Consider the following 13,348-nt stretch of genomic DNA (forward strand, 5'->3'; position numbering starts at 1 on the left):
TTGAATATCTGAAAGAAAATGTATACTAGGATTTGAACACGTGGGCTAGGAGCTCTAGATAGAAATCTGAGTTTGAGATTGGGGTGTGTGTGTGTACACATGCACATATCTACATATTTACTTTGGGTGGAGGAGTAGGGCAGTAGCCACCTTGGATATGGATAAGCTCATCCAGGGACGTGTGTTGAGACTAAGAATAAAGGAATAGAAATGAGGCCCTGGAAAATATCATTTCAGAAATAGGCAAAAAAAAAAAAAAAAAAAAAAACCAAACACAAAAAACAGAAGGCAAAACTAACAAGTGTTACAGAAGCCAAGAAATAAAAACTCAAAGAGTCACCAGTTTTAAGTGCAACAAAGAGGTCCTATAAGTTTAGCACTTCAAGGCATCTTCTGAGTTTAGCAAAAGAGTGATTATGAGTAACCTTGGAGAAATCAGTGGCAGTAGCGGGGCAGAAATAGAGGCAGACGGCAGTGGATGAGGAATGAAACAGATAGCGAATGTCAGCAATGGTCTTAGCCTGGCTGGGACACAAAGTAGAAAGATAGTGTGGGAGGCGAGTTCAGTGGGTGAGATGCCAGTGGGCTGTATAGACTCGAGGAGGATTTTCTGTAAATGGTGAACTGACTATATGAAAGATGAGCAATTAGAGGACACCTTCTGACTGATGAAGCCATGTCCTTGAGGACTGGGGACAGGATGGATGTGGAGCACTGGGGAAGGGTTCACTTTGGGTAGGAGGGCAGCTTGTCCACTGTGGCAGGAGGGAAGCACAGATGGGTTCAAATGCAGGTGAGTTTTTTGGATGCAGCAGGTAGAGAAGATCCTCAGCCGGTGGCTCCTGTTTTCTCTATTAAGTGGGAGGCTAGCCACCTGCTGACAGCGAGGAAGAAGGTGAGGACATTGGGTGAGAGAAGAAAAAGGGTGAAGTCCGTACTGTAAAGAATGAATGGAGGAGGCTTACTGGGAAAATAGGAAATGTGTCTGGATAGCCTAAGGTTAAAGATGGTAAATTTTTATAAACTTTTAAAATAATCACTGGAACAGCCCTTTGTATTTTAAACAGGATCCCACATTGAACACACTTTCCTGCTTGTTCATTTCCTAAAATGCTCCTCTTTCCTCTTTCCCCTGCTCCCCCACTCCAGTTGGCTAGTACAGGAGGTTTTCTGGCTTTAGTCAAGCCACTTTTCCAAGAATACATGGAACAGATTACAGAAGCAAGTGACAGCCGGCCTGCTTCCCCTTCTTCACTTGTATACGTTCAGCTGGAGTTCTGAAAAGAGGAAGTCAGGAGAACTTTTTTTCTTTTTTAAAGAAAGATGAGAAGCAGGAAGCACAAGCAGGTGGAAACACTGAGGAAAAAAAGAAAGAAGAGAAAAGGGGAGCAAGTACTGAAACAAATGAACCAAAATGTAAATTGAAATGATGTCATAGATCAGAAAGACGAAAGAAAATACCTGCTTGCTAACCTGGCCTCTTAGTTTGCTACTAAAATATGTAGTATCCTTGATCCAGGAGCCCAAGTCACATGGAACACAGACGTTTTCAGTGACTTCAGCTCTCTTCTGCCCAGTTTATCTGTGTCAGCAGTACAGTGTTCTGGGCTTTGGTTTGTTTCTTTGGACCAACCCCTTAATTTAAAAATCAAGTCTAGGGATCTGAGAAACAAGGGGACCAGATTCAGTGCCATTCAGAATATTTAATGGGTGCTTGTTATATGCAGGTATGACTGTTCTAGGTAGTGGCGATTTGCAGAAAAATAGGAAATAGTCTCTACATTTGCAATATAATTTCTCCCAATTGAAAGGAGACTATCGCATAGGACTTAGGTAGGTGGAAGAGCCCAACCCTCTGCCTTTTATCAGCGAGCCGGACATTTACTGGCAAGTAGCTTCACAGAAGAAATAAGACGCTTGGGTGCTGCACTAACTGGGCCATTGCTTGCATCACCTTTTCCTAACCGCTTGTCCCCTGATGCTTCTGACTCAGATTTGCCTCCCATCCTCCCCCCATCGAGACGCTGATGTCATGCAAGCAGATACCAGCTGAAGCGAAAATAGAATGGATAGTTATCTGGGGAGGTAAAGTGACAGTGTTCCCTGTTCAGGCTGTTGTTCAAAGGAACATGTCTTTTATTTACAGACATAAAATTTAAAGGCATAGACAGCCAGAGCTTCATATTACCTCTTCTTACTATAACTCATTCCCTAGAAATATGCTTGATATAGTTACCTTCTTTGCATGTAAATTGAATATGTTAGATGGGTGTTTTATACCTGGTTTCATATTCTTTTAATAGATTCTATTACTGTTGGGGTTAAGGCTGGTTTCTAAATTTTAATGCTTCAATATTTTGCTTTTATAGGACACTATTTTATCTCTGCTTATTTGAGGCATGGGTTGCAGAAAAAGGCAGGAGGTTTTAAAAGATACCAAATATAGGTGATATTCATATTAATAAACTATGCATCTACTTAGCTGTACCAGACTAAAGCATGAAGTCGCCAAATTGTTATCAGGTTTGCAAAGTTGGCTCCCCTTAATAGATTTCATGGTGGTTAGTGGAGCCTTTGTGCCAGGAAAAATGTAGTAGTCTGTTCTTAAACCTCCATTTCCTTACTTCCAGACACTCAAAGAGTGAGGTTCACAAGGATGCCACTAACCTTCTGTTGCTCTAGGGAAGTGACTTCATTTTTCTAAGCCTTTACTAAAAAGTGTTATGTGCCTTGTATTCTTGGAGTGTGTTTTTTCCTAAGCTCTGAGAGGATTTTACAGATTGAACCTCATGAGTTTTTACAGCCCTTCTGTAAGAAAGGGAGGAATGGTGCCTATAAACCTCTTTGAATTATTTGAAACAAAGATAATAGAGTGTAAGGAACCCAAGATAAACTTGGCCAGCCGATTTTTAACAGGTTAACTGATGAACAAGAAATAATTTTTGTACAAACATAAAAACAGCTAACTGTAAACTTTGTTTGTTGTTAATGATATAGATAAGGAAATTTATTTTCTCCCTGAGACTAAAAAAGATTCTGACATGGTATACTCATGTTTACCCGTGTAAGGGCAAATGTTAATTTGAAAAAGAAGTATTAAAGCTAGATTATATGAAGGAACTTATATTCAAGAATATTATCATAGCAGCATTTCCGTGAACAGGAGTAATCATAAAAATCACGAATATGCTTTATGAACATAATATTTGAGGTATTTTTTTTAATTTGGCTATTAACCATAAGGTTAATTGATTCTTTTCTTCCTACTTCATTGTAGTTAACATACTCATTCTTCCCTTTAAAGACCCATTTTATTATGCAAATGAAAAAAGTTGAAAGACTTTGTATCTAAGAGAGAAGGCTGCTTTTTGCAGGAGGACTCATGCACCTGTTTCAGCCCTCAGCCCCCACCTCTGCTGCCCTTGGCTGCCAAGCTAGGGACTCAGTGATCAGGGTTAGTGGGTGTGGGGTCCTTGAATTTTGACTCACACTTTCTTTGTGACTTACTCTTATTTTGCCTTATAATTTCTCCCCGTCCAACTCTCAGCATGCCAACAGCAGCTGCATCATGGCACTCACCCTGCTGCCAAGAGGGCAGGCAGCCTCCTTGGAGACTGTAACGTTGCACTCTAGCCAACTGTTAAGAGATTGATGCTGGGGTAAGACATACAGCACCGCTGATATTCAGATCCTCCTAGGAGGCATTTAGTGGAACACTGTATCCACAGTGTTTTTTAACTTCATTTAAATTTTGGAAACTTCCTATTATGGAAAGTCTTCAAACATATACAAAGGTAGAAAGAATACTGTAGTACCTTTGTATCTCTCCTTTTCACCCACAGTCCACTCACAGACAATCTTGTTTCACTGTCCATGGTGTTTTCCCCATGGTTTATCCAGGCTACTGGTAGATTCATTTCCAGGGATAAATATCGTGTAAATTGTAGTTCCTTTTCCATCCTTCTTCAGTCTAAGATCTGTCACCTTAATGATTTTCTCAATCCTTTCTTCCTAAAGGTAAAAGATATTACAGTCTTTTTTGCCTTCTAAATTAAGCCAGGATGCTATGTTAGTAACTGTCATATTTTCCAGTACTGTTCCCTGAATTTTCAAGGCTTTGTTCATCCAGTCACCCAGTCTACCCAAAGCATGGCTGAGAGGGGTAGGATTTTAGAATACAGAGTTTTGAAGACCACTGAATATGATTCTCAGTTTTACCACAGACTAGCTAGCTGTGTAACCTGAGACAACTTCCTTAACCTTTCTGTGCCTGTGTCCTCTTGTCTTTAACACGAGACTGGTAATAGGCCACACCCTACAGAGCTGTGGTAAGACTTAAATGGGTTACTATACTTAAAGCACTTAGATGGAGCCTGGCGCAAAGTCAGTGTTCAGTATATGCTGGCTGCTGTCACCATCACCACCATCATCATCATTTTTTGCCCCTCACCACTCATTTTATAAAATAGAGAACTGAGGCCCAGGTGGATGAAGCAGCCCCCTTCAGGTCATGTGGCAGTTTTGTCAGGAGAACTTGAACAAGAAACCACATGCCTCAATTCCTATATTCTACTAGATGTAGTCATGTCCTCAAGAAATTATGTTCTGACAGATAAGAATGATTTGTAAAGGAAAGGGAAGAGGATTAATAAAAGCATGAACAAAGGAATAAATATTGCTGTCAGAGATAAACCTTAGAAGTTGTATGTTTAGAAAGCAGAGTGCTCTGGGTAACATACCTCCTTTTTAGTGGAGAAGGTGAGATTCTAAGAATGCTTTTGTTTAAGAAAGAAGATGATTTGGCTAATGAAACTGGAGAACATGCTGTACTCAAGGGAGAAGGAGAAGAAAGTCCAAGTATGGGATGTGATTAACAGATCTAGGGAACATTTGCCGGTGAGACTGAGAGAAGATATTAAAGAAGAGGAGAAGGTAGCATTGTTTGAACCATCTGTGAATGTCAAAAAAAACAAAAGAAATGGATGGATCCTGGACTTTATCTAAAGCCAGGAGGGGTCTGACATTCCTAAAGTTTTTATTTATCACTGAGTTTAACATGTGCTAAGCATTATTCTACTCATTTATAAACATTACTTCATATAATTCTCATAACAATTCTATGAAATAGGTACTTCTGTTGATTTCCTAATGCAGCAAAGGAAACAGACACAGAGAAGTTAAATAACTTGTCCAAGGCCATTTGATTATTAACAAGCAGGATTTGTACCCAAGTAATCTGGCTCCAGACTGTGTTCTTAAAACACTCTGCCATGCTGCCCCATGGTAACCAAAGCCCTGATGCATCCCTAATCTTGAGAAAACCAGTGTATAGTGATGTCCTTTAAAGAAGCTGGAATTGTGCCATCATTACTCACTGATAGCTGTGCTCTTGGCTGACCCAGGGACAATTTAAATCCTAGTCAGGTTTCAGGAGACAGATTCTGTCCTTCCATTGCTTACATGGACCTTTCTAATAAGTTTTGTCTTCACTGGGTAAGGTTACATTTGTTTTAGTTGCCATCCTAAGAAAGTACTCTGGTGTTTCCTTTTCACATGAAGCTGAGCAATTCTTGATAGGGATGTGTTTGGTAGCTTCATTCACCCAGAGTCATTCGCTGCACAAGTATTTCTTGAGAGCCTCTGTTCTAGGTGTTGGGGGATGCCTGTGAAGAGAGCAGTTCCTTCTCTACAGAATCTCAATGGAGTTTTCCTTTCTTAGGAGCTTCTTCTCTTTAGCATATAAACTGACATTGTTTCTCCCAACTTAAAAAACAAAAAGAAAAATCAAGAGAAAGCTCTCTTGACCCCAGTTCCCTTTCCAGCTACTGGCCATCTCTCTTTTCCCATTTACAGCATAATGTCTAGAAAATAGTCTGGTCCCGTATTTGTCTTCACTTTCTCTCCTCCCATCCTCTCAAGCCGACTTTCTCCACCAAATCACACCAGTTCCACACGCGATTCACATCCCCCTGCCTGCTAACAGCTTCACCTAGATGTCTGCTAGGCTCCCACAGAACTCTCGATCCTCCTACCCAAGCCCCTTCCCTCTGAGTGGAGACCCATCCTCATTGCTCAGGCCAAAAACTTTGGCTTCATCCTTGACTCCACTCTTGCTCTCGCAGCCCACCATCTATTCCATCAGCACATCCTATTGCCTTTAATCTTTAAGTCTATCCAGAATCCAACCACTTTCTCTCACCTGTACTGTCACAGCCCTAATCCACGTCACCATCATCTCTCTCCCAGCTGGTCTTCCTCCTTCCTTCCCTGGCCCCTGTACCCCAACTGCCTGCTGTCAACATGGCAACAAAACAGTCCTTTTAAGACATCGGTCAGAATATATTATCTCTGGTGCAAAAAACATGTTCTTTAAAATTTTTTTAATCCCACATGCAACAATATGGATGAATCTCATACATATAACATTGAGTGAAAAATCACAAACAAAAAGAGTTTATACTGTATAATTACCTTCATTTAAGATATAAAAATAAGTGAACCAGTCTGCGCTGTTAGATGTCAGGATGGTGATCAAGGGAGCAGGTAGCTGACTGACTGAAAGAGCACCACGAGGGTCATTTCTGTTTCTTGGTGTGGGCACTGGTTGCTCTTAGGTGTTTCGCTGGTTAAAATTTAGCCAGCTGTACACTTATGATGTACCCCTTTCTGTGTTTTGCACATCAGTAAAAGTTTTACAAAATTGTTATCTCTTACACAGAAAATCATTCTTCTCTAGACTTAGAGATAGGAATTTATCAGCATTTATAGCTATTATAATATAAGCCCTATTCAGGCAAAAGTCTCGTCTGCTTTCATTTATTCACCAAATATTTCTTGAGCGCTAGACACTGACCCTGGCATTTGGGCATTTGAGATACAGCAGTGGACATAAGCGACAAGAGTCCTCAAGCTTCTGAGGGATGATAACCAGAATAGATTATATAACACATAAGCAGGTGCTAAGGGCTACGGAGAGGCAGACGGGAATGCTGGAGTGGACGAGGTGAAGGGGCAGGGTACAGTCTAATGAGACAGTCAGGAAAGGCCTCACTGAAAAGGTGACATTTGGGCCAACGCTAGGAAGGAGGAGAGGGAAAGAGCTCTGTGTTTATCTGGGAGAAGAACCTCTTGGGCAGAGGATCTGGAAAGCAAAGCCCTGAGGCAGAAGCAGGCTGGCTGTGCAAGAGCCAAGGCAAGGAGGCAGTAGGATTAGCGGAGCATGAGCAAGGACAGACCAGCCAGCTAAGGTCAAAAGGTACCCAGGGCCAGATCAGGATGGGCCTTGTGAAAACTCGGGAGTTTGATTCTGCATGAGGCTGGGGGCGGCGGGGAGGGTAGGAAATTTTTGCCTGACCTGGTTTCAGTTAGGTTTCAGCTGCTTGTAGTAGCAGGTTGTTCCTTCTCATTGCTGTAAATATACTTCTGTTTATTATCCATTCTACTGTTGATGAATGGATACCAGTTCACTCTGCCAGCTCAGGGCTTGCGTTGAGTGCTACTGTGAACACCCTAGTGCTGTGTGTCTTTTGGTAAACTCCTGTATGCAAGACATACCAATTTTAAAGAAATTGAACAAGACATATCAATTCTTCTTACTTGAATAACTTACATATCATAGCATTTTAGTTCCAGCGAAAGGCAGGTTATCAACCACTACGTACAGTACACATCAGAGGTAAATTCCCAAGTACGTATGAGGGTAAAGCAGTAACGTGTGGAAGGCAGAGAATACAAAGATGGGTAAAATAGACTGCTTACCCTCAAGGACCCTCAATTCTAGTTGGAGATAAGACATATGCACGTGAAACAGCAACTAGCAAGGACACATAAAGGAAATGCCAAATAATATGCTGGGCAATTTGCCCCATAATCATTCTGAAGTGGGCAAGGTCACTTTGGACTATGTTGATATAAGATTTCAGAGGGAAGTTGGAGATTGTGTGTAGCCTGAAAGCTGACATCAGATTTGGAAAAGCAGAGAAAGACTTTGTGGACATTATCTGGGCTAGGGAAACAGCAAGAGTGCCCATTTGTATTGGAGGGGCCTGTAGGTGGTCCATCTGAGTAAGAGTAGGGCTTAGGACTCATTTCAAAATCTAGTAGAGATATAGATGTATTTCTCAAGTAAGTAAAGAGCTGCATTCTAATCTGGTAATATTTATATATTACACATTTCTCAATCACTTTGATATATTAATGTCACATTCTGATATATTAATGCCATATTACCTCAAAGTCCATAAGGTCTAAATGACAAATATATATGTATTTTTAGACTGGCAAAGAAAACTCATCCAGTGTGACTGTAGCAGGCCCTGAGACGGAAAATAAGGCAGGCCAGACTCTGGAAAGCAGCTCATTAATGGCCGAGCTTCTGAGCGACGTACCCTTCACCTTGGCCCCACATGTGCTGGCCGTGCAGGGCACCATCAGTGACCTTCCCGACCACTTACTCTCCTATGATGTCAGCGAAAACTTATCAAGGTTTTGGTATGATTTCACTCTTGAAAACTCAGTGCTCTATGGTTCATAATCTTCATGTCTATTTGCACCTTAACAGCTTTAAAAGAAAAGTTTGCCTTTTTTAATTTAATCTGTTTGATGCTTTTTTGCCATTTCCCTGTTTCAAGACCCTTAAAGGCCCTCAGAAAAGCAAGGATCATACAGCAAATAATATTGCGTTCATTGCACTATTTTTTTTTTAGAATAAAGCATCTTTGTATAAAATTAAACTTAAGATCTACTTCCTTTCCCCCAATAATAAAGACAAAAATTAATTTATCAAGGTTTTATGAAAGGAGTAGGTTCCATAAACCGGTCTCTCAAAATACAACACCTCGCATTTATCTTAGAAAAACTGTGAAAAAGAACTGAGGCATTTTTCTTCGTTACCACAACTCTGAAGTCTCTACTTAGAGTGAGTATGATTTCTCTTCTCTGGTTTGGAAGAAACAATGTTATCCCCTTTCTCCTTCCACTGCGTTTATGAATGAATTTTTTAAAAAAGCTGCCAGTGAGCTTCATGTCTTCAGTCTTGATTTAGACATGGATGTGGAAATTCACAACTTTTTGTAGAAAGCAGTGGTGGTTTGCTGATATAAGAAGGCTGTAAGAAGAATGCTCTGGATACTGTTTGCTTGAGTGACAGATTTCGGTTTCCTTAAGCCCATGGCAGTCTTCCCCACCTTGATGGAGTCCTGGATTCTTGCCTTTGTTTTTGCGACTTCATGGTTTGCTTTCTCACCAGCTTTCCAGAGAACCATCCCTGCTTCTCCCACAGTCAGTATTTCCTCTCCTTACCACCTGTGTTCCTGGTTTATGAAGAGATGCACATTTCCTTTCCCTGCCTCCCAAAGAAAAGCATCCCACAGTGATATGTATTATTGCTTAGAAAGCCCTTATGTAGAAGTTTTTTGGCCACAATACAGATGGAAATGTTTTACTGCTAAAAAAACTGCAACGGACTCATTTCCAATTAAGGTGTAGGCAAAACACCTAGATAGGACTTTTAGTTCGTGGATATCTGTTATTTATTACAACTAAAATAGAAAACTGCCATTGGTCCATAAACTGTAAAGGGAAGAGGTAAACTGTGATAGAGTATTTTCTATGCCATGGAAAATTTAAATCACATTTGTTTTGATTAGTGGCAATACAATTTATTGATTCTGTGCCAAATCTTAAATATGTTTTTTTCACAAAGAGAGTGCCATAGCAAAACTGAACACTGTGCAGAAAGGTATGTGAATTATTCAAGTTTTAATGTGTCGTGAATGTTTCGTAAGTGTGGGCATGGTACTGATAAAATGTTATATTATTTAAAAGTTAAACATACATTTCTATGGACAAAAATATGCTTCATTTACAAATAATGTTACCATATAATGTGAATGATTAAATTAGAGCTTCACATAGTTTTCATAAATCAGTCTAGGAAATCTAACTTATTACTATGAAAATGAACATTTTATAGCAGTTTTTTTGAAAACATCTTTTTTTCAATATCCATGTTAATATACCTTAAAGCCGGATGTAAGCATGTCATCAGTTTGTCTACTATATGTGTTAAATTTTGTCTGAAGTACTTATACATTTCATTTATATGTATGTCTACCATGTTATAAATATGCTTATGAGTATTTTTGTCTGTCTATAAAGATATTTAAATAAACATGAATTTTAAAAAACTTATTTTCAGATCCCAAAACATGGTTTTCTTTGTGCTATTCATATTTGAGTGCAAGTTATTCTTTCAGAAGCTGAGATTTAAGTACATAGTTTTTATAGTGCAGAGAAAATTATGACATTTCCTCATATGTAAGTTTTAAGGAATAACATTGAAAAAGATAAGATCACTAGTCCTGGCTTAATAAGACTAGAGAGATTTGTGAGAAATCACATGAGCATCTCATGGTAGATCTCCATCATCACAAAATTTAGTAAGGGCCAGTGATAACGACCTATTTTTAACAAAAAAAAGTTAGTAAAATGGCCATTTTAATTTTCTTACTCTGTATGTAAATCAGTGTTACTCTTTTAAAACTGAAAAAAACATTAGAAATCAACTAGCCAACTCCATTTTACCCAAGAGAAATTGAAGCGTAGAAAGGGTATGTGACTTAAGTCACCTGGTTAGTGACAAATATTTACTTTAATAGTGTTAATAATTATAATGTGAATTATAATAAACCTGTATGCTCTGGTGCATTTGATGCAACCAGAGTGTGTAATGGTTCCCTCACTTACAAGCTGTGGGATTTGGAGTTAGTCCTCTAATTTCTGGTGTCTTTAGTTCCTTCTCCAGTTAAATAGTAATTGTATGCATCTTACAGGGTTGTGTTAGCTTTTAGATAGTGTATGTCAAATGCCTGGCAGCATAAAGCTTGAATACACCATACGTGTTCTGGGAAAGGGAGCTCTTATAATTCTCATTACTGACCACACATACAACAGTCTAATGAAGTGCAAATACATACTAACTGAACTGCTTAACAGGTAATGTAAAAATAAATTGCTCCTGACATTTATTGTAGATCCCTCCTGCCCCATTATTTTTTTTCTATAATAAATACCTCACTAAGAAAGATATTGCTAAAATATGTTGGTTGACTCATCTGCAATTCCTTAGTTAAGAATTCCATAGGGAACACTTTTTTCCCTCTCATTATCAAGCATCATGGCCCTTTTCCTGAGTACAAGTTGTCATTGTAAAGTACTGTAGGTATAGAATGTACAAATGATTTTACTCAATCTTTTTTTTTTTTTTTTTTGATGGGAGAAGGAAGGATTTATTAGTTGCAGCAATAAGGAGAACACTGGGGATCTTTCCCAAAGCGGTGTCTCCGATTTTACTCAATCTTATTTTTAACCCTAAAATATATTCAGGAAGTTGCATTTTTTTTTCAGCTTTAATGACATTCTTATTCTTTCCTAAAAAACAGAATTAGAGAGGAGATTCTTACCAATTTATTAATCTGGTTAAATTTTGATTAACTGAACTTTTAAAATTGTACCATTAAATGTTAATGAGAGCACATTTCTTGTTAACAGTTCTAGAAACTCAAATAGTTTTTTTTAAGTAACATTCATTGACACCAATACTTTTTTCTCTTTCTCAAAATAAAAACAATAAATTGAAAACAGTATAAATTGAAAACTCTAATTTGAAAAGATACATGTACCCCAATGTTCATAGCAGCACTATTTACAACAGGCAATACATGGAAGCAACCTAAATGTCCACCTACAGATGAATGGATAAGGACATTATGGGTGGGTGTGTGGGTGGGTGAGTGTGTGTGTGCCAGAAAAAAAGTGAAATAATGCTATTTGCAGCAATATGGATGGACCTAGAGATTATCATACTAAGTGAAGCAAGACAAAGAAAGGCAAATATATGATATCACTTATATGTGTAGTCTAAAAAATTGATACAGATGAACTGATTTACAAAACAGAAATGGATTCACAGGCATAGAAAACAAATTTATGGTTTATCAAAGGGGATAGCAGGGGTGGGGGGAGATAAATTAGGATTTGGGATTAACAAATACATACTACTATATATAAAATAGGTAAACAACAAGGACCTACTGTATGGCACAGGGAACTATACTCTGTATCTTGTAATAACTGATAATGGAAAAGAATCTGAAAAAAAATTATATATATGTATAATAGAATCACTGCTATACACCTGAAAACAGCAAAAACATAGTAAAAACACTTTATTGGCATGAGCCCTCCTGGAGGCCACCATTTTCTTACCAAGATCTGGCCCCACGCAACAGCATGTGGGCTACTGTGCTAGGATGCCTCAAGCCAAACCAACAGGACAGGAACACAGTCCCACCCATCTTCAGGCAGGCTGCTTAAAGTCTTCCCAGAGCCCTCTAGACATACCCCTTGGCTTGGGCCTGCCCACCAGAGGGACAAGACCCAGCTCCACCCACCAGTGGGCAGAAACCAGTCCCTCACACCAGGAATCCTGCACACACCTCTTAGCCTCAACCACCGGGGTTAGACAGAATAAGCAAGAAGAACTACAACTCTGCAGCCTATGGAATAGGAACCACAATCACAGAAGTTTAGACAAAATGACATGGCAGAGGATCATGTCCCAGATGAAGGAACAAGATAAAACTCCAGAAGAACAACTAAGTGAAGTGGAGATAGACGATCTACCCAAAAAAGAGTTCAGAGTAATGATAGTAAAGATGATCCAAGATCTCAGAAAAAAAATGGAGGCATAGTCAGGAAGATAAATGTTTAACAAAGACCTACAAGAGCTATAGAGATGAGCAATACAATATCTGGAATAAAAAAAAAATCACTAAAAGGAAACAATAGCAGAATAAGTGAGGCAGAAGAATGGATAAGTGAGCTGGAAGACAGAATGGTGGCAATCACTATTGCAGAACAGAATTAAAAAAAAAGAATGAAAAGAAATGAGGACTAAGAGACCTCTGGGACAACATTAAATGTATGAACATTTGCATTATAGGGGTTGCAGAAGGAGGAGAGAGAGAGAGAGAGAGAGGACCTGAGAAAATATTTGAAGAGATAATAGCTGAAAAGTTCCCTAATGTGGGAAAGGAAACAGTCACCCAAGTCCAGAAGCACAGGGAGTCCCAGGCAGGATAAACCCAAGGAGCAACACGCCAAGAAACATAGTAATCAAACTGACAAAAATTAAATTCAAAAAGTATTAAAAGCAACAAGGCAAAGGCAACAAATAACATACAAGAGAATCCCCATAAGGTTATCAGCTGGTTTCTCAGTAGAAACTCTGCAGACCAGAAGGGAGTGGCAGATATATTTAAAGTGATGAAAGGGAAGGACCTACAGC

At 39.1% G+C, this 13,348-nt stretch overlaps 1 protein-coding gene and 1 long non-coding RNA gene across 6 annotated transcripts in view; one reads left to right on the forward strand and one right to left on the reverse strand.

The window, feature by feature from the left end:
* The window catches only part of UMAD1 (UBAP1-MVB12-associated (UMA) domain containing 1), a 206,092-nt gene extending 195,904 nt beyond the window's left edge, over window positions 1-10,188 (forward strand). For 3 of the 5 annotated variants that reach the window (XM_057733283.1, XM_057733282.1, XM_057733284.1), the window contains one exon: window positions 8,276-8,996. In XM_057733283.1, coding sequence (XP_057589266.1) covers window positions 8,276-8,533 — 258 coding nt within the window. In that variant the 3' untranslated portion in view covers window positions 8,534-8,996. Of the gene's footprint in view, window positions 1-8,275; window positions 8,997-9,703 lie in introns of those variants that run through there. The other 2 variants (XR_009053331.1, XM_057733286.1) reach the window with 2 other exon arrangements.
* The window catches only part of LOC130852345 (uncharacterized), a 169,263-nt gene that overhangs the window by 63,697 nt on the left and 92,218 nt on the right, over window positions 1-13,348 (reverse strand). The gene's annotated exons all lie outside the window — the stretch shown is intronic.

The sequence above is a fragment of the Hippopotamus amphibius genome, chromosome 4, assembly GCF_030028045.1.
Source record: "Hippopotamus amphibius kiboko isolate mHipAmp2 chromosome 4, mHipAmp2.hap2, whole genome shotgun sequence".
Taxonomy (NCBI): domain Eukaryota; kingdom Metazoa; phylum Chordata; class Mammalia; order Artiodactyla; family Hippopotamidae; genus Hippopotamus; species Hippopotamus amphibius.